Below are 21,637 nucleotides of genomic sequence, written 5' to 3' on the forward strand. Positions count from 1 at the left end.
ATTACCTCACAGTTTGGGGCTTTTTTTTTTTTTTCTTTTTTTTTTTGCGGTACGCGGGCCTCTCACTGTTGTGGCCTCTCCCGTTGCGGAGCACAGGCTCCGGACGCGCAGGCTCAGCGGCCATGGCTCACGGGCCTAGCTGCTCCGCGGCATGTGGGATCTTCCTGGACCGGGGCACAAACCCATGTCCCCTCCATCGGCAGGCGGACTCTCAACCACTGCACCACCAGGGAAGCTCGGTTCGGGGCTTTAACAACATAATCTAACCTTCCAAAATAATAAAGCATTTATTTTGTACATAATATTGCATGATCTTTTAAAGAAATGAAGGTGTGTCATAAATAGTAAAGACCCCTTAATGACTGCTGATTGAGTGGCCAAAATGTAGTTGTAGGTAAGTCACTCACATATGAGCTGCTTTATATTCTCTTTTATGATCTCTCTGCACCTCATTTCAAGGAAGTTACACCTTGTGTCAGTCCATTTTCTGAGAATTGGTATAAGATGATATTAATAAAAAAGGACTCATAGGATGCTTCAAGCATTCCAAATTTACAGGCATTTTTTAAATCATAGTGATTGCCTGCATTTCTGAGATTAAAAAGGTTGGGTTATGAAGGTGTTTAGGTTACAGTCCATAATCTACATTCTTTGTTTTCAGTCTTGGGTGCTCAGAATGAATATTAAATGATGTCGTAACTCTATATTATTTACATTAGATGGAGCTGTTTGAAGAGATCCAGTCATGTATAGGCTCGTATTTAACAAAAAAAAATTTTTTTTTGAATCAGCTGTTTGTTCCTTGAAATTAGAAATTAGCTGCTGAGGCAGTATAAGAAAGATTTAGAAAGATAAGAGGCTAGTGGTGGCTTGGAGATATTTGGGAAACCAGAATCTATTTTCCAGAGTCTAAGGGCCAAATTTTAGTCCAATCTCTTTGCTCTATTCTGAAAAACAAATTAGAAATTGTGGCTGACCTAGAATGGGGGTAAGAAGAACTAGTGCCACTTAGCATTCTTCTTCCAGTTGGAAAACTGTCCCATAGCCCATCTTTCCTTTTTGCTAATTATAAACTGATCTAAGTTGTTTAAAATTTGTGAGTTTATGGATATGGCATAGCCTTAGCTTTTCTATCAGATATGTTTCCATTTACTTATCTTTTCAGGAAAACCTAGCTGTTATATCATCTTTTGAATAGAAATAAAGCTTGCATAAGACAGTCTGTGGTCCAAAATATTCTCTTGGATTTTTTTTCTTCTTTTCTATAAATAGGTATCTATTTTAACTTTTCTTTTTGGCAGACTAATAAAAAGGTTTTCAAAGGCCCCAGAATGAAAGAAGAGCTCATTGCCAGTGCTCAGACTGTGGTAAAAATTAATTTTTTAATTAATCCTTGACTTGATTGGCACTAATATGTGAATTTCGAGTGCCTTAGCTAGAGTTGGACTTCAGATCTCTCATATTCCAGTGTTTGAGCTCTTTGCACTCCACATTCTATATCCCAGAAGATGTGCAGATTATAAATGGCTGGAGAAAAGAAAGTCAAGGAAATCATCCATCCAGTTTGGCAGCAAACAAGGTTTGGGAACCTTAATTATTCAGATCTATAACATCAAAATTATTTATTACTAGTTAAAAAATAATTTTTTAAAAAAGCAAGCATTAATTCTTGACCTTCCTTCCGGGGTCCAGGATTGATTAAGCTTGGCTTCATTTCTTAACTGCCTGGGTGGTTTTTTTTGTTGATACTCTTCTTTCATGGATATAGTTTAGTTTTCCTAGTTTGCAGGTAAGAAATAGTGATGCTTAAAAAGACGGGAAAGTATGTGGAGAAACTGGAACCTTCAAACACTGCTGGTAGAAACTTAAAATGGTACATCATTTGGAAAAACAGTTCAACAGTTCCTCAAAAAGTTAAAAAGAGTTACCATATGATCCAGTAATTCTGCTCCTAGGTATACCCAAGAGAAAACATATGTCTACACAAAAACTGGTACATAAATGTTCATAGCAACACCATTCCTAAGAGCCAAAAAGTGGAAACAATCCAATGTCCATCAACTGATGAATGGAAAAACAAAATGTGGTATATCTGTATAAGATATTATTCTTAGTGTAATGTATATTCTGTATTATGAGATACAATGAAAGAAATGAAGTACTCATTTGTGCTACAACATGGGTAAACTGAAAACATTTTGCTGAGTGAAAGAAGCCAGTCACAAAAGACCACATATTATATAATTCTTTTTATATAAAAGTTCCAGAATAGGCAAATCTAGAGAGACAGAAAATATATTAGTGGTTGCTTAGAGGTTCAGATATGGGGTAAAGGAGAATGGAGAGTGACAGATAATGCATACAGAGTTTCTTTTAGTGTAGACAAAAATGTTCTAAAATTGATTGTGGTGATGGTTGTACAACCCTGTGAATATACTAAAAGCCTTTGAATTATATACTTTATAGATGAATAAGACCTGCTTGAAAAGTTCTGAATTTTTTATGTTGATATTAACTACTTTTTTCTGAAATGAGCACCTATAATCCTTTTCCAGATCCTTGACCTCTTTCCCTAAAATGTTCTCCAGAGAAAGCAATGGAATTTGAGAATACTGCTAAATTCAGACTCATGCAAACTAGATAGAAACTTTGATGTAGTTTGCAGCTGTTGATTTTTTTTAATCAGATGGAATACTGAAATTATCTTTAGTTTAATAGTATGCTTTCCTTCCTTGTTAGGAAGCAAACATTGGTAGGTTTTGTTACTCATCTTGCACAGGAAATGACTATAGTTATATAGATGAACAGCTATATTTCTAAGTGATGGGTAACACAACATGCTCTTATTTCATGTCCCCTCCAATGAAAGCTTTGAGATTTATCTAGAACATACTCCAGGTGACTGCCATTCCTAAACATTGGGCTCACATTTCTATATCTAGTCCTGCTTGGTGATATTCTTCTGGACTGTAAGAAAAAAATGGTTTGGGGACATACAGTATGATATAAATGGATTTTTGTTGCTGTGATCCACAAAATAAACTGCGTTCTTTCTTCTTTTTTAAAGAGGAATTAAGTAAACTTTGGACTTCCGTTTTTAAAGCCTTGGCTAATTTGATGTCTTGGACCTGTTTTTATTTCAGGGTTACCGTCCATTGACCCATCAGGCAGCTCCCAATCTTCCTCTTCTGCTCCTCTGACAAGTTTTTCCGGCATACCAGGAACTCGGGTTTTCCTGCAAGGGCCAGCTCCCGTTGGGACTCCCAGTTTCAACAGACAACATTTTTCTCCCCACCCTTGGACAAGCGCCCCAAACTCATGTAGGAATCCTGGAGGAACTCTTCCCAAAGAGTCTTGAATAAGTTATTAAACTGTTTGTTTCAGGGAATGCTATATTGTAACTTTAGTAATCTAAATTGTATGCAAATACCCAAGGTTTGTATTGCAGTCATGTCAAAAATTATCAGTCATTTATAGGATAGAAAACTTGAGAAGGGTCAGGCTATTCTTCCAAGCCAGATTTGAGATTACACTGAGACTTGGATCAAGAAAAGAGGCACTACAAGTAGTTTTATAAGACCCTTTGGGGACAGTATTGTGAAATAATTTCTTAGGTCTGAAAAGAAGTTGAATTTAAGTATCTCGTCAGTTTGGTATGATTCCTCATTTATTTTTACATTTGAGGAAACTGTATGATTGCCATTTATAAGTGAAAATATTCCTCTGTTCTGACTTATTTCAGTATTTAGAACAGATGAAGTTCTAAAAGGATTTGAACAGGATTTGATTTTTTTTTAATAAGCATCATGAGAAAGTCAGTGAGTATTGGCCCTTTGACAAGGAAAACTACCCATATTACCTGAGAGTCCCATTAAGAAACAAAGCTGTGAATTGAATCCTACAATGCTTCACTAACATTTAACCTTCCTTCCTTATGGGGAAAAATAAGGGGCTGTAGAAAGAGAAAAAAGAAAACAGCTAATAATTATAGAGGACCAGCAGCTATTTTCCAGACAATATGATAGTTACTGTGCAAACATTGTCACATTTAAGTTAATTTAAAATGTGACAGTATATGTTTTGAGAAGATTTTTTAGAACTACAGTAAGGGGAATTCCCTGGTGGTCCAGTGGTTAGGACTCTGCGCTTTCACTGCTGAGGGCCTGCGTTCAAACCCTGGTGGAGAAACTAAGATTCCGCAAGCCAGCAGAACTATAATAAGAATAAATATGGCCTTCTTCCTTTCTAGCCTTGTTCAGTTCGATTTGAAAAATTCTTTAGACTAGTCTATACTTACTATATTTTTAGACTATTTGTTTATACTTACTACAGGCAGAAGTAGTATAGGATAATATTTATAGAACTTATATATTTTCTTTTTGTTTTAATTTACTTATATATTTGGTTGTACCAGGTCTTAGTTGCAGGAGGCGGGCTCCTTAGTTGTGGCGTGCAAACTCAGTTATGGCATGCATGTGGGATCTAGTTCCCTGAGCAGGAATCGAACCTGGGCCCCCTGCATTGGGAGCATGGAGTCGTAACCACTGCTCCACCAGGGAAGTTCCTGTATATTTTCATTTGAATGATCTTGTTAAATGAAAATTTTTTTCCAGAACCTATGTTGTGGAACAGATCTTTCCAACAAGGTTTCTCATATTCTTATAATTAGTTTTTATATGTAATAAAACAATAGAGAAATATTTTGCCACCAGGTGACTCTCCTATTCCATCTGTTTCTTCGGGATCATCTTCACCTCTTTCAGCTACTTCTGCCCCACCAACATTGGGCCAACCGAAAGGAGGCAGTGCCAGTCAGGATCGAAAGATACCTCCCCCCATTGGAACAGAGAGACTAGCCCGGATTCGGCAAGGAGGGTCTGTTGCACAAGCCCCTGTGGGGACCAGTTTTGTTGCTCCTGTTGGACACAGTGGAATCTGGTCATTTGGCGTCAATGCCATGTCAGGTACAGTTACAGCGTCCTCTGTCTGGAGGGATATCTCGAGTAAGTTGTGGGATTTTGCCATTTAAACTTAGTTCCTTACCTAAATAAATAAGCTTATTAGTTCCTGCACTTAACCAGTAAGGTTGTTTAAAACTTTGAGGAGTTCAGTCCAGTCTCAAAGTCTGGAATGTTAGTTCGGATTATACATAATAATAGATGTATGATAGTAATATATATAAAATAATAAATACAGACTTGATTAGAAATAAAAGATTCAAAGCATACTTCCTTTCCTTCTTAAGCTTTTCATTATAGAATAGGACAGTCATTTGATTTCTTTCAGAGAGCACTTAATCTTTTGAAGGACAAGGTAGAGTGTTTGGGGTATTCAGAGGACTCCACCCAGTTTTCCAGGAACTTGTATTTTGGTTTGCAGAGATTTTCATGAATGTGTCCTGAGCTTCTCAAAGGAATGCTTTTGATTAAATTTAGTGTGAAAAAATCCAGTGGTAATGTTTTGTTATTTTATTCCAAATAAATATCTAACCTTGATCTCAATTCTTCTTTCTAGAAGGCTTATCAGGTTGGTCACAGTCTGTGATAGGGAACCATCCAATGCATCAACAATTATCAGACCCAAGCACATTCTCTCAGCATCAACCAATGGAGAGAGATGATTCTGGAATGGTAGCCCCCTCTAACATTTTTCATCAGCCTATGGTAAGCAGTTTTGTGGGTTTTTCTAAAGTGAGCTGACAAACATCATTGTAACTTGTTTAACACATTGCCAGCTAATGTAGTCACATGTTAAGGAGTAATTTGTACTGAAATAATTCTCCCTTTTGGTATAACTAGTTTGTTTCTATGACTTTGCCAGATCTTTTATCCAGTTTCAAAAGTAGATTATGTTGTTTACATTAGTTTGTCCTCAAACTATCCTGAAGAAGCCCCCGTCTTCCCTCCAAAACCTGAGAGATTTGGGTTTTGCTGCTTTGCATTTGGCTGCCACAGCTTAAGAGAGGGGCCTCTTCCTCTCTGAAAAGCTGGCTGTGAGTTCCCCATTGCCCTCTTGTCTCCTCTGAGAGCTTCCAGGCTGCCATAAAGCCAGATTGTGGCTGCAAGCAATCATGTAGGATTCCCCTTTTCTTGGCAGAAGCTTATTAGTAAATCCTAAATATGGGAAAGTTGAGGGTATTATATGTGTTCATCAAGTATTGGAAATTTCCTGATGACTTGATACTGGCTTTAGTTGTTTTGTTTTGTTTTTTTCTATTCTCATTGAAAAATGTTGCTGATGCAAATAACCACTTTTGGTTTCCCAAGACTGTACAGTGGTGCTATACTTACAGGATACTCTGGAGTTCTTTGAATGAAGGGAAATAAGAATCTATGCTGGTATTGTGGAATCATCATTTACAATCACTTCATGATTACACCTTTCTGCTGTTTTAGGGTCTACCAATTTCCATGTATGGAGGCACCATAATACCCTCCCATCCTCAGCTTGCTGATGTTCCAGGAGGCCCTCTGTTTAATGGACTTCACAACCCAGATCCTGCTTGGAACCCTATGATAAAAGTTATTCAAAATTCAACTGAATGCACTGATGCCCAGCAGGTAAAATGGACTTAATGCTCTTTTATTTTTCAGATTTATGATGTCATTCTTTTAATTCTTTGGGTAGTGCAAGTTCTGAATATCAAAAGTCATGACATCTGACTACCTTGAACTGAATTAAGTTTTTCAATATCAAGATGATGCTACTTAACATTTTATCTCATGTATGTTTATTCTTCCTAGGCAGAAACAGTGAATTACCATTGCATTTATATATTCATTTTGTAAATGTCTAAAGATTCCTAATTAGAAATTCCAATTTTTCCTCCCCCTTTTCAGATTTGGCCTGGCACGTGGGCACCTCATATTGGAAACATGCATCTCAAATATGTCAACTAAGTTAGAAGGTCTTACTCTTTAGCCTTGTTTGAGAAACTTTTGACCTTGGAAGAACCCTGGGGATTTTTTTTAATGTGCCTAAGAAATATTCTCTGAGGCTTTAGCAATGGAAATTTGATTGCCCATTGTATATGAACAAAGTGATTTCCTATCCATCTGATTATGTTCTCTGGTTAGTTTAGCCATTTTGAAATTAGTACTTTGGGCTAAACATACTGAATGCGACTTGTATGCAGAAGAGAATTAGATGATTACATGTTTCAACCTTTTAGGGTGGTAAATACATGTACAATTGTTTACATACTTAAAATGAAAAGGTTGAGTAAATTTCTTGTCATATAGTGGCTCTACTTAATGTGGCCTGTATTAATGTGAAATATTTACCAGAATATTCAATAAAAAGATGAACAGTGTTTAGAAGTGGGGTGTGATCCTTTCAGTGGTCATGCAGGTACCACCCAATTCACAATCATACTGAACCAGGTTGTTAATACTATATTTGTGATAGGCTTCTCACATTTTACACTTTAGAGTCCATTCTTAGACTGCCTTGAAAAAACTTTTAAGACTAGTTGTATACTTATTCTGTGTTAAACATTCCTTGTTCTTTTGTTCTCTTCCGTATCATTTTAAAAGTGAGAATGTTTCAAGCCCCTGCAATGTGTCTTATCTGACTTTAGCAGATAAGCCATTAAAAGGTTTAGCTCTTTGTGGATCATGAGTATGTCAATAAGAACAACAGGATTTCAGTCAGATGACACTGAAAAAACTTAGGGACACCCAAATCATCCTTCAGATTCCTTTTGTGCTTCCTGACTTTTTTATCTAAAGATTATATTGGTTATAGGTGTTTAAGTTTTATTTGGGTTGGGACATAGGAGGGGGTGGGGGTGACTCCTTTAATTCTGTTGTATTGTTGAATCAGCTGAATAATGTTTATAAATATGTGACTAATTCTGGGCTTAGTTCCATGAAGAGCCAATATGGTCAACAAGCTAAATTCATGAACACTGGAATGGATTGCTTTGGCCAAACTATAGGCTATGCCAAGAATCTGATGCAATAGAGCAGAAAAAACTAGCCCAATGAAAAGAACAGTCATCAACCTGACTGTTCATGTTTTAATATGGTTGAATTACCTGGTCTTAGATAAAAGCGATCTAAAAAAGAAAACAAGAAAATGTTTGAGGTGATAGAGGAGCCAAAGCACACATTAAGGCAAAGAAGGATGCACAGAAAAATAATAACTAGGGGCAGAACCCATACCAGAAGCACTTTTCTACTCTCCTACCAACAGAAGTTCTTAATCTTCTCTCCCTTGCTCCTAGAGCTGCCACTAGATGAGACACACCATGTTTGTTCTGTGTTAGACATACCTGGTTGTTCTGTCTTCCATAGCATTTTACATATGAGAGTGCTTCTGTAAGCTCATTTCTTATTTTCTACTTTGAATGGATTTGGAAATTATCACTTGTATTGAAGCTACTGCCTTTGTAATGCTTAATAACCACATCAAGTTGTCTCAAGAGACCCCTTTGAGGGGGGACAAAGGACCCCTGGGATCACCTACATATCTTGCTGTTTCCACTTACCACTAATAACCAAAAAAATCACCTAATATTAGTGAAATGAATGAAACTACGCTTGATGAAACATATACTAGAGAGAGATAATATTAAGTAAATTATTCAGTGGGACAAAAAGTGAGTTTTGTTGTATCTTAACTATTTAAAGTACACTTGAATTATTGGAAGAGCTCTTCCAATATCTTCTATACCTTGAGGACAACAGAATGAGAAATTTTATCTCAGATCAGGAACTAGAACCCATAAGAAGAGGACACAAGTATGAGAAACCCCTAGAAGGATTAGGAAAAAACAGGAGCTGTGCAGTTTGTATCAGTTATTTAGGATACCCTACTTCCTGCCCTCTTACCACCACTGCCTTCTTTTCTTTCTATTTGAATCCCAGTAACCTACTCCCCACTCCATTTTGCCTGCTATTCTCTTCCTCTGTCTTGCCTCTTCCTGGCATTACTTTACTGCTATTTTACCAACCTGAACCTTGGATTAAACCTAGCTCAGGTAAGAACTTAATTACTTTCAGAATATACAAGGGATTTGTGGGGAGGCAGAATGGGTAGAGTGGAACAAGAGTCAGAAACCTAAATTCTGTTTTCATTTCTGCCACTTTAAGCTGTATGACCTTAGGCAAATCATTTCTCACCTCTGGGCTTCACATTCATCATCTGTAAATGAAACAATGTAAATGAACTCAAAAGGGTCTCCTAGTTCTAAGAGATTCTCTTGTCTTGTGAATGAAAATGTATGGTATGGGACTACTAGAAACCAATACATTGCTGAGATTTGAGGGCCCCTACCATTTGTTCTTACATGGAATCAAAAGTCTGCTGTTGTGAGAGCCATTATTGATTTGGGGAATTTAGTGGAGGCAGAAGAAAACCTTGCATACCCATAGTGAGCCCTCAAGTCATTAAGAAACATCCTGCTGAAAAAAAAAAAAGGAAAAGAAAAGAAAAGAAACATCCTGCTGAGGCATAGATCAAGCCCTATGAGAATAACAGCTCATTCAAGGAATAAAACTGTATCATCAAGGTTTCTGGACCCACTTATTTCAAGTAGTGTTCAATGTAATAAAATACCACCACCAATAAAATTCTTGATGTTTTTAAGACCCTTTAAACCTATTGTGGCTACAGTGTGCTGACTTGCCCTTTTATAGGCCAGTCTGCTTCCTTCAGTCCCTGCTCTCAAAGGGGAAATCTCATCACCTCAGCTAACGAGACCAAAGAAGAGAGTTGGACAGCCAATGGTGGCCTCTCCTAACCAGAGGTAAGAAATCTCAGAACTTGGAATTGTAGTTTCCATCTTACAGATTCTGGTCAAGTTCTCTTTCCAACGTCAAAGTTAGTACAGGAGGGTACCATCCTTAGTTTGAGGTAGCTTTTAGAAGGGGAAAGGCTGGTCCTATTAGAGTTTCAAGCCAAATAGAGGAGTACAAGTAGTATACATGGTTCTGTCCCACTGTTTAAGACCTTTGTACCACATTGTAAACCCAGGAAGAGGCAAACAAACTGTAGGAAAACAGCTTCTGAACATCTTGTTCTCTAACTAGCCCTAGAGCTCTTCTACTAAGAAGTGTGGATGGTTGTGACGTCTTCCCAGTGGACCCTGTCCTGGGGTGAGGGACTCTGATAATGCTGCATTTTCTATTCCTCAAAGATTTGTCACCGTGTGTCAATGTTATTTGACAGGTTACTTTACCTTCACTCTCTCCTGTAGGAAATGGGTGAGAGAAACTTGAGTGTGTTAAGACCACCTCCAAAAAAGGGCAGGAGCTTGGGCTTGAAGACCTAATTTGGAAAACAAGATCGTGAATCTAATGATCAGATTGCAAACCTATTTTGTGATTACTTTTCACCTCTTCCTGTTTTATCTTAATGGTACTGACGTGAGTTCAAAGTAATTTGCCTGGTGGCAGAGACCTGGTATTCCCCTACAGGTTTAATCTGGGGTTGGGACCTGAGCATAAGTTTTTGTTTTTTTTTCTTTTTTGGAAGCTTCTATACGCTAATGGGCAATCAGTGTTGAAAAACCTCTGATTTAAATTCTTGGTCCTTCATCCTGGTTGAATGGATGATGAATCTGGTTTTCTTTCTAAAACCAACTACCTATTCTCTAGTTCCCCAGCCCTTATAGCACAGTGTCTCAAGAAAAGTAAGCTTCTAGTAGTACTCTTATAGTAGTAAGACTGCTATAAGTCTGTAACTGCTGCTGTTGTTTTATAATAGAGATTAATAGAAGGATCACTTCCACACTGATCCTTCTTGAAAACCTTTGACACTTCTAGTTCTCCTACTCTCACTGGTCTTTCTCAGTCTCCTTTGGTGAAATCCTCTTCTTCCACTACCCCTTAAATAAGTGTTGATATGCTCAGGTCTCTTCTTTTGGTGTATCTTCTCCCCAGGTAATCTCATCCCACACTCTTGGATTTTACTCCACGCAAATCTGAATCACTTGCCCAGAGTTCTCCCTCTGTAGCTTCAGACCTGTATATCTGGCTTCTTACTGTGCTTCTCCATCTGAACATTCCACACACATTATATATTCCCCAATATAAGATATGCCCCTCCCCTTGTTTTCCCTATTATATTAGGTGGTACTACAAGCTACCAAGACTCTCAAGTCAGAAGATTGCGAATTATCCTAGCTTATCTCCTCTCCCACCCCACCCTTAAATCAGTCACCTTACCCTTCCTCCTCTGTGTATCTGGATCCCCTGCACTTCTCTCCATCCTCGCAGCAACTGCCTTTTTGCCTACCCTATTTCACTAGGCTGGAGTCTTCACCTCCAGTCTCACTGTCCTCCACCCCATCTCCCACTCCCCTCACTAGACTACTTACCTTGCTTAAAAGTTGAGTTGTCGGGCCTCCCTGGTGGCGCAGTGGTTGAGAGTCCGCCTGCCGATGCAGGGGATACGGGTTCGTGCCCCGGTCTGGGAGGATCCCATATGCCGCGGAGCGGCTGGGCCCGTGAGCCATGGCCGCTGGGCCTGCGCGTCCGGAGCCTGTGCTCCGCAACGGGAGAGGCCACAACAGTGAGAGGCCCGCATACCGCAAAAAGGAAAAAAAAAAAAAAAAAAAAAAAAAAAAAGTTGAGTTGTCATAGATGGTTCCTCCACAATCTGATCCCAAGCCTTACTCTCCAGCACTTCATTGCTAAGACACTTTATTTAGGCATACACCACTTTGTAAGAGGCTCAAAAACCTTTTTGGAACAATAAAATATACATATCCTTGCTACCTGAAGTGTGATTCTGAGGACATGCAGACCTAAGGGTCTGCATCACCTGGGATTTTATTAAAAACCCAGAATTTCAAGTCCCACCTACTGTATCAGAATCCTCATTTTAACAAAATCTCCAGGTGCTTTATGTGCACATTAAAGTTTGAGAAGCAATGACTTGTAAAATAGTCTTTTTTAAAATGAGTCAAGAAATCAGAGCTGAGGGGAAATCTGATGAAGCCAGTGCTGAAGTAATACTGATAAATCCATGAAGTCAGGTGGTCTACAATTAATTGGTGGGGTGGCATTGCTGAGGGTATAGTGATTCTGAGGAAGCCAAACAGCAGACAACTGGGTCAAGTCGAGATTTTTTTGTATATACAGGTACTAGACTTAGTACTTACTCTCCCACCACCTCTCTCCTGCCTCCTTTGATATCACTGTGCCTACATCAAAAAATCTTCTCTTTAAAGGCCAGACTCTCTGATCTTACTTTCCAGACGGCTAAAGACCAAGCCCTCCTCACCAGCCCCCAGTCCTTCCTTAGTTTCCTGAGGTTAGCTGTAACAGAGAGATCAAAGAACTGGCCTCTCCTGTCTTCCAACCTTTATTCATCCTTTAATCAGTCCAGGTATCACTTCTTCCAGAAAGCCCACTCTCTCTCCCTGACCTACCCTGATGGCTGTGCACCAGGCAATCAAGGCACTTTTCACCCTGTACTGAAATTGATTAATGGGAGGCATTACACAGCTGTGCCTAGGGGCACATGCTCGAATCAGACACACTCAGGTATGAATCCCAGCTCCCCCTCCTACAAAATCCGTGACTTTGAACCATGACTTAACCTCTCTGGACTTTGGTGTCCTCACCTGTAAAATGTGGCTAATAACAGTGCTTTACTGTCCAAAACTGTTGAATGGATGAATTAATACATGGCAATAACGTGTGCCATACCTCACCTGTCCCCAGCGCCTGCTATAAACAGTAAATAGTAAATAGCGGAGTAGCTGCAGCACTTATAGGCATAGGCAGGCTGGCCAATTTTGGGCCAGGAGGAACTGGAGGCCGGTGCGGCTCCTGGAACTCCTTCCAACTTTCGCTGAGTTTGGTGCTTCCTCCCGCAAGGGTAGGGCGGGATCATCGGGTTGATTGACGGCCGGCCCGCCCCTGGCTTGACGTTGTCCTGGTGTTGTTGCTGCGGCCACACGTGGTCAACTGAGTCTGCCTCAGACTCCCGCGTCTTCAACACCAGCACCAGCCACTGCCTTCCTGCTCGTCCCGCTCGTGCTATGGCCACATCCACCAGCTGCCCGATTCCCGGGGGCAGGGACTGGCTGCCTGACTGCTACAGCACCACGCTGGGGGGCACACTGTACGCCACTACCCCCGGAGGTCAGCGGCCAGGCCAACGTGTGCATGTCGCAGGACATGGGTGGGGAGGTGCGAGCCTGGACTTGCCTGCAGGCCCCTCTGCAGGTTGTAGCTTTGATGGGGGTGGGTACTTGGAGCCGAAGCCCAGTTCCCTAAATTCTCAAAGTGATGCAACACAGCCTTGTGCCTAGTTTCCGAGTGACTGGGCAGAAATCATCACTATGGCCTGGGTTCTGGGCTCCTTGCTCACCCGGCTCTCCTGACTTTGCCTGCGAGGCCCCAGTTGAGTGTGGCTTCAGCAGGGAGCAACCGGGTCTTGCAAAGCTGCAAATGCAGGACTCTGGCAGTTGGGGGCAGGAGCTTCGGGTCTCTGCGCTGGCTGGCTTGACTACTGGCTGACTGGTGGAGCAGCCTGGAATCATGCCTACTCAGGGGTTCCTGCCACAGAGGCGAAGGGGAGGGGTGAGAACAGGGTAGGGCCTTTGGAGGACATGATTGAGGCCAAGTTCCTCTAGGCTGAGCTGAGCCTGACAGGACTTGGGAGGGGTGAGGATAAGAACAGTGTGTCCCTGTATTTCACAGGAGGAACACCGCTCCTCCCTGCAGGATATCGGAGCCCAGGTGGCAGTACCAGCCTTCGTATCTGCTCTTGGCTTCCTCATCCAACTGAGGCTGGAGGGCTAGGCCCTCCCTTGTGAACCAAAGCACTGAAGTTCCAGAGCCAGAAGAGCAGGACAGGAGCCTCCTGAAGTACTTGAGCTCCAAGTTTGGTGGTGCTCCTAGAGCCAAGACCTGAAGCTCCCCTAAACTAAAAGCCCCTGCCTAAACCAGCTGGGGTGTCCCACTTGCTCTATGGTGCTTAGACACATCTTGGGTAGGCCCAGGAGACTTTTAAGTGTTGTGAAGGCTAGTCAGCTGAGATCCTGGCCGGGCTGCAGAGCAGCAGCCCTTTAAAAAATGGGAAGGTGTGACCCCTTGGTCCCTAAAAGGCCTATGTCTGGAGTCCCAGACAGCTCTGTACCCAAGCTCCTGCCTCTTAACTAGCCCCTACCCCTTGACAGGCACCAGGATCATCTACGACCGAAAGTTCCTGCTGGAGTGCAAGAACTCACCCGTTGCCCAGACGCCCCCCTGTTGCCTCCCTCAGATTCCGGGGGTCACAACTCCTCTAATAGCCCCACCCTCCAGGCTCGAGGAGCGGAAGGAGCAGAAGGAGACAGAGGAAGAGATACCTGGTAAGGAAAGCAGACCCTAAAATTAAAAAATGGCTTTGAACCCAAATGCCCCAGTTAAGTAGAGTGGGGGTTCGATTCTGAGAGGGGCTCCTTCACTGACACTGAACCTGCAGACCCCAGCCCAGCAACCAGTCCTCCTGCCTTTTCTCTCTCCAGATGATGCACAGTTTGAAGTGGACATCTAATCCAGTGAAGGTGACCCTGTGTGTGGAGTAAGAGGAGTCCCTCACGCTGCTGCTGCTGCCTCCTTTTTCTGGGGTATCCAAAGGCCAACTGGCCTCATCTAATCCAGAAGGGGGTGACATGGTGGTTCCGTGCCTCCCTTAGCTCTGAGGCAGCTAGACCGGGGATAGGAACGGGCAACTTGCCAAGCCCTTAGTTCTACTACTCTTTGGTCTGTAGGCACTCCTCCCAACCCCTGGCCCTTGGCTCAGGCTGGGGCTGGGGCTGAGGTATGGAGAATGTCACTGTCTGACTGCTTAGTAAACATTCAAAGAATTGCCTTGGCTCCAGTGTTCTCCTCAATGCTGATCTTCCCATCTCACCCATAAAGCTAAGGGTCCCAGCAAATCCCCATAAAGCTAAGGGTCCCAGCAAATCTGGTTAGGATCGGAGGTACCAGGCTCCTTCCCAGCTCCCACTGGGCCCACTTCCAGCAGCACTTAGAGCCTGAGGCAGGCTTTGGGGGCAGGCCATAGTAGCTGCTAAACCATAAACAGCAATAGCCTGACCCCTGCCAAGGGCTGTTCCAGCCTTTCCAGGAAACAGCCTTCCTGGAATCAGGCCTCTCTACCAGTCCCTCCTTAGCTTTTCCAAAGCAGGAGAAAAGAGGCACTGCCCCAGCCTATAGCCTTCTTTTGTGTCTCCCCATACCTTTTCTGCCTCCCACCTGTAAGTACCAACCATATTCCAACACTGGAAACCTGTACTCTCCCTTTTCACAGCATGATATGAGCCTCCTGGCCCCCTTCCACCTGGTTCTGTTGTCCTCAAAGCGTTAGAAGACCTTAGGACCCAAACAGAGGCAGAAGCTTATTTGGTGAGTCAGATAAAGAGTCATAATCCTACTCTCCCCATCCCCTGAAAAAAAAAATCATGATCCCATATGTCAGCAATCTGGTCTTTTTCACCTTCAATTTATACAGCTAGGTTCTAATCTCTGTAGCACGTGCATACCTCAAGGGTGATGCAATGCAAATAGGTCTCCTTTTTTTGAGGGAAAAAAATTTCCCCATGCTATTTGAGCCTCTGTTCCCATACTGAAACAAATCATCCAAACACAGGGTTACTCAGCCCAGCAAGGGATGTATGTTTCTAATTTGGGGGAGAGTGGCAGGCAGTAATCTATTCACGCCTAGCAAGGCCATTCATGATGAATAGAGGAAGAACAGAGGTGTGCACGGTGCACAGCGGGCAGGGTAGTTAAGGACACCAGAGGGAACCAGGCTGGCATAGGAAGGGCTCATCTCTCCTGCCCAGGTCCCACCACATTGAGATGTTTTTATTGAAATGCATATGGTATGGGTAACAAGCGGCCTCCCTGTGGTCCAGGAGGGACCTCTTCCCCCAGAGATGGGTCAGGCCAAACACCCCAATGGGGCAGACAGTCTCCCAAGTGGTAAAAGGAATCCAAGTTAGGGAAGGCCTCCCATGCCAAGGCATAAGAGGTGGTGTGAGATGAGGCTGGGGAACCCATAGGATTAAGGATCATGTTGGATGCCTGGCACGGTCTGGTTCTGCTCAGCTGTCGCTACAGATTTCTCTTCATTGGCCTCCTCCTCTGAAGACAGACTCCTCTTTTCCGCAATTAATCTTTTAACTCCCACCATCCACTGACTGACCTCAGTCACATGGTCAACCATGAGTGAGCGGTGGATGTCATCTGCTGTATCCCACTGGTGGCTTGAAAGCTCTGAGGAGAGAGAGGGGCTGAGCAAGAAACCTGGAGCAAAAAACATAGCTGCAACTCCTCCCCTCCCAACCAGTCAAAATCTCAGCACCTAGTCCAACTTGGACAACCATGGCAGGATGAGGGACTTAGGCTATACCAAGGGACCCAGCCACACCTTGCACCAGCAGAGCCATCCTCTTCTTTACAGGCATTGACAGCTTCCCTCCAGCCCACTGTTCCCGCAGCAGAGCCAGGCGTCGGCTGATGTCATCACATACCTGCTTCTGAGAGACAGAAGCCCCCTCCAAGTCAGTGCTGCCAGCCCAACAGGGGCAGGGAAAGGAGCACCACATAGGAAGCACCTGCTTTGTCTGGCCCAGGAACTTTACACTCTAATCTCAGAGTTATGGTTCTTTACGCAAAGATTAGAGGCCCCACTAAGAATCTGATGAAATCTATGGATCTCCTCTCAAGAAAAATGCATGTATGGCTAGAATTTTTAAATTTCTGGAGTTTCTCATATGCTCAGAAATTAATTCTATAGTGCTGCTTTACAAATAAGGAAACTAAGGACCAAAGAGGTGAAGATCACTCTGCTTTCTTTTTTTTTTTTTACAAACTTATTTATTTATTTTTGGCTGCATTGGGTCTTCGTTGCTGTGCACGGGCTTCTCATTGTGGTGGCTTCTCTTGTTGTGGAGCACGGGCTCTAGAGCGCAGGCTCAGTAGTTGTGGTGCATGGGCTTAGTTGCTCTGCAGCATGTGGGATCTTCCCGGACCAGGGCTCGAACCCATGTCCCCTGCATTGGCAGGTGGATTCTTAACCACTGCACCATCAGGGAAGCCCCTCTGCTACTTTCCTTTAAGACTCCTCAGATCCCTTGCCTCCAGAGAACTTAGGAAACATTATCAATAAAAAAAGGGGTTGTTGTTGTTGGGTTTTTTTCCCCTCCCTAAGCATAATATCAGCAGGGTCTGTTCTCAATGGCCTAGAGGTACGTAAATCAGGCTGTTATTGTCATTAATGGGAGTTGAATTCAATTCTTCTTCCTATAAGCCTCTTCTGAGGCTTGTGAACCCTCCTAAATCCTGTGTTCATTTTTCTAGGAAGTCCTTAGCAAACTCTGAAGGGGTTCATAACTCAGAAAGGATTAAGAGCCATTGCTCATAGGGTCAGAGGGTCTACCTTTGAGAGTCATACCTGCATCTGGCTGTTGATGGGAGCTTTCCCACTTACCTTTGTGTGGCCACGGCAATCCTCCAATGCCCGTTCCAAAGGTCTCAGTACATCTTCCAGCAGAATCTCAGGCTCAACAACTGGGAAATTTGTGGGCTCCATGCTGGAGGGAGGACAACTCCCCACAAATGGGGGTCTGGAAGCCTTACTTGACAGAGGTGGAGGCCCCATTGGGGGGGCCCCAGGAGATGTCTCTGAAGTGGAGACTGAAAAGGTAAAGCAGGATCAAGCAAACATGGCTTAAATAGGTACAAAGAAATAAAATGGATGATGTGATAAAGAGGAATAGTAGAGGGACCTACCTAGCCTGAGTGTTCAAGGAAGGCCTTATAAGGTGGTATCTAAGTTTATCCCAGCTCACACTATGTGACTTATGGCAAATTACCTTTAACCTCTGAGCTTGGGTTCCTCTTCTGTAAAATGGGGATATTATAGGAATAGTACTTATTTCACAGGGTTGCAATGATGATTAAGTAAGAATAGAGGTACAGCTGCTACATTAGTGTGTAGCAAAAAGTGCTCACAAAGTTAAGAACCTGGATGAGACAGATGCAGCCATAAAGAGTTGAAGGAACCATGTACTAGGGCAGAGGTAAGGGAAGGGCCCAAGAGGTGGAAAAAGTCCTGACTTGTTCAAGGAACAGAAACAAGGCCTGTGTGGCTGGAAATGATTAACACTGAAGAAAGTAGTATGAGCTTTCACTGGAGAGGTAAGCGGGGGTCCAGACCCTGCAGGGCTTTGGAGGAGTTTAATCTTGAGCCATTACTCCATTAATGGTAACAGGAAGCCACTGCAGGTTTATAAAAGCAGGGACTGATATCACTAAACTTGTTTTTTATGACATTCACTCTGTATGGTCTGTGAAAAGTTGATGAGAATAGGTAGAGGAGGGCAGGTTAACAATAGTCCAGGAAAGAGAATGCTGGCATGGACTAGAGTGAAAGAGCAGATGAGGGGAAATGGAGTGGTCTGAGGTATATTTAGGAGGAGGTAGAACAGATCTTGATGGAACAGGGGGTGAAGGAGAGAGAAGCCAAGGATGACTCTTGGTTTCTGACTGTAATGATGGGATGGTGGAATCACTATGGAAAATGAGAAAACTGGAGGAGAAAAGTCAAAAAATTACTTTTAGGTATCAACATCCACATGGATGATAATTCATCTAATTTGGTCTGTCAATTTGACCTTCTCACCTCCAATAACCATTTTTTCCACCCTACCTCAGCCTCCCATCCCCCTCTGCCTCGTTCTCAGCAACAATGACCACCCCTCCTACCCTTCCAGCTCAGCTACTCAGATTTTTGAGGTGCATTAAACTCACTCCCTTTAAATTCATAGCTACAGATTTTAAAAGGTATCCAACAGTGCCTGGAAATCATATACTTTGCCTCATTTTTCCACTCTTCAGAACAACTATTTTCACATCTTATCTCCTCTAAACTTTTCTACCTTCTCCTTTTATTTTCCTTTCCCTGCTGTCTCTCTACTTCTGACCCTACCTCATATTTCACTGAGAAAATAAAGGTCATTGAACAGGAACACTCTCATCTTCTCACCACCAGTTCTACTACCCCACTTGCATCTGTGGCTGCTTTCCTTCCTCCTCTAATAGATGAAAGGTTCCTGCTCCTATCAGAGGCCATCTCTCCAGCTGTACTCTGCATCCCCGCCTCTCTTGCCGCCTTCTCTAGGCTTCCCTCCTGCAGTTACCCCTTTTCTCCTGTGCCATCAGTTCTCCCTCTCTACTAAACCATCCCATCAGCATACAGAACCATCCCTTACCTCACGCTGCATCCTCAGGCACTGCCCTATTTCTCATCTCTGCTTTTTACAGGAGGATTTCTTCAGTGAGCTGACTACAGTTACTCTACTTTTCACATTCTCTCCTCAGCCCATTCCTGCTGGGTTTCTGCTCTCATCACTCCTGACTGCTTTTGTTAGGGTCACTAGTGATTGCTATGTTTGTCAAATCAAGTGGTCCCTTTTCTTCATCTTATTTAACCTCTCAGCAGCATTCATCAGGGTTGAATCAAGATTTTAATCTCTCCCAGAGTAAATTTTACTTTTCTTCTTACTTCTTTTGCTCTTTCTCAGTCTCATTTGCTAATTCCTTCCCTGTTCAACCTTGAAATGCTAGAGCACCTTAGGGCTCTGTCTTGGATCCTCTTTAGGCCTCTATCCACACATTCTCTTTATTCAAGCCCATGACATCAAATACCATCCATGTGACAGTGACACATTTCTGTAATTCTGGCCTAGACCTCTCCCCAGAGTAGCAGCCCAAATTTAACATGGCCAAGACAGAAAGCTTTTTTCCTCACCCACCAAAACCCAGTTATCCCATAACAATGAACAACACCATCCAGTTCCTCAAGTGAAAAAATGTATGTTACATTGCTGCTTCTTTCACCTCACCTACTACACCTACTCATTCCTACTGACTTTCTTCATGACATAACCTATATCCATCCAATTCCTACCACCTCTAGTACTCCCACCCTTGTCCAAATCATCATTACATCTTACCTATGTTAGCAAAATAGCCTAATTTGTCTTTCCACTTCTTCCCTAAAATCTGTTTTCCACGCAGTAGACACAGTGATCTTTTTAAAGATATGTCGGTGTTTCTCAACCTGGGGAGATTTTGCCCCCAGGACAAGTGTCTAGAGACACTTTCGGCTATCACAACTGGGTGGGTGCTACTGACATCTAGTGAGTAGAGGCCAGGGATGCTGCAGACATCTTACAATGTATGGGACAGCCTCTCACAAAAAAGTATTATCTGGCCCAAAATGCCATTAGTGCTAAGGTTAAGAAACTCTGATTTATATTATAACTCTGCAATGTTACGGGTGTGGATAAGAGAGGGGTGAAAAGAGCTGAATCTGAACTCCCTTTTCAGGACCACAGATCCACCTATTGGCACGGGAAATGCTCAGGGAGAAAGGACGCCCTGCTCTACTTTAAATTTTTCAATAGCTTCCACTTTACGTAGATTAAAATACAAACTCCTTATCCTGGTTTACAAAAACCCACTATGATCTGGCCCCCTGCCTACTTCTCAGATCTTAATCTCTATCCCTAGACCACTGTGCTCTAGCCATCAGATATTCCTTCAGTCTCTGAATTTGCCAAACTTATCTCAGAGCTCCTGCAGTAGCTGTTTCCAATGCCCTGAATACTCCTGCACCTGATCTTTGTGTGGCTAGCTTTTAATCATTCAGATTTCAGCTTAAGTGTCAGCCCCTCAGATACTTTAGTTACCCAGTCACTCTCACATCACCCTGTTTTATTTCTCTGCAAAGCCCTTACCACCATTTCATCTGTCTCCAAAGCGATAGTGTGGACTCCAAGAAAACAAAACTTTTTGTCTTGTTCACTGCTGTTTAGTTTGCCTTCAAACACAGTAGGTGCTCAGTAGATGATACTGGTTAAATGAATAACACGTTAAGTCTGAAATGCTTATCATACAGTCAAGTGACGAGGAAGAACAGACAAATGGGTATACCACGATGGGGTTCTGAGAACAGATCCAGGTTGGAAAGAGGATTTGAAAATAATTTGGGAATTAAAAACTATATTAAAAACCGTAGGTCTGGATGAGATCACCTAGGGCGAAAGCACAGAGAGATTCTTTTGAGACCAACGTACCAATTATTTACCTGGGCAACAGGTAAGGAGCTCGGAAAAGGGCCAGAACTCGGCCCCTTTCTGGGGCTCCAACCTCTCTCCTCAGGAAGTCCTCAGAGAGCAAAAAAGGCCCACGGTACGAGCTTATCCCTGGCACCGCCCATTCTCGGCGGGTCACGGCGCACAGGGCCCCCACGCACCTCTGGGGGATCCATCCTGGGGAGCGGCGACCCTCTTGGTGAGCGGCGTGCGCTTGGGTCCGCCAGCCTGGGTCTGCAGCCCGTATGAGAATTGCGGCGGATCGTTCCAGCCGCGCTCCTTGTTGCCTGCGAAGGTGAGAGGACGTGTGAAGCGAGCCCGGGGGCGACAGAGGGTCCGCACCCCGCGCGGTAACCGCCCCCAGCCTGGGCCGGCAGTAGACCCAGCGCCCCAGCCCACCCGCAGCGCTCACCCGGTTTCACGTACAGCCCCGCCATCTCCACTTCCGCACGGCCAGCAGGGCACACGTCACTTCCGGGACGGCCGCACCCGAGCCGGCTGGGGCGCGCCCCCGGCAGGGCCGGTTGC

At 43.3% G+C, this 21,637-nt stretch overlaps 2 protein-coding genes across 11 annotated transcripts in view; one reads left to right on the forward strand and one right to left on the reverse strand.

Moving 5' to 3' along the window:
- The window catches only part of LOC308616912 (ankyrin repeat and KH domain-containing protein 1), a 123,905-nt gene extending 109,096 nt beyond the window's left edge, over window positions 1-14,809 (forward strand). For 3 of the 10 annotated variants that reach the window (XM_081233428.1, XM_081233423.1, XM_081233427.1), the window contains 7 exons: window positions 3,144-3,320; window positions 4,713-4,964; window positions 5,515-5,663; window positions 6,396-6,560; window positions 9,642-9,751; window positions 14,138-14,311; window positions 14,468-14,809. In XM_081233428.1, coding sequence (XP_081089554.1) covers window positions 3,144-3,320; window positions 4,713-4,964; window positions 5,515-5,663; window positions 6,396-6,560; window positions 9,642-9,751; window positions 14,138-14,311; window position 14,468 — 1,028 coding nt within the window. In that variant the 3' untranslated portion in view covers window positions 14,469-14,809. Of the gene's footprint in view, window positions 1-3,143; window positions 3,363-4,712; window positions 4,965-5,514; window positions 5,664-6,395; window positions 6,561-6,839; window positions 7,333-9,641; window positions 9,752-14,137; window positions 14,312-14,467 lie in introns of those variants that run through there. The other 7 variants (XM_081233422.1, XM_081233424.1, XM_081233425.1 and 4 more) reach the window with 5 other exon arrangements.
- Window positions 14,810-15,780: 971 nt separating this feature from the next.
- SRA1 (steroid receptor RNA activator 1) lies at window positions 15,781-21,637 on the reverse strand. Its single transcript, XM_081230615.1, has 5 exons — window positions 21,522-21,637; window positions 21,271-21,396; window positions 17,440-17,645; window positions 16,378-16,486; window positions 15,781-16,223 (listed from the first exon to the last, which is right to left on the reverse strand). Exons 1-5 carry the CDS (start codon window positions 21,544-21,546, stop codon window positions 16,012-16,014), a joined length of 678 nt encoding a protein of 225 aa, XP_081086741.1. The 5' UTR covers window positions 21,547-21,637; the 3' UTR covers window positions 15,781-16,011.

This window comes from Mesoplodon bidens, assembly GCF_964165515.1.
Source record: "Mesoplodon bidens genome assembly, chromosome: 4".
In the NCBI taxonomy this organism is placed as follows: Eukaryota; Metazoa; Chordata; class Mammalia; order Artiodactyla; family Ziphiidae; genus Mesoplodon; species Mesoplodon bidens.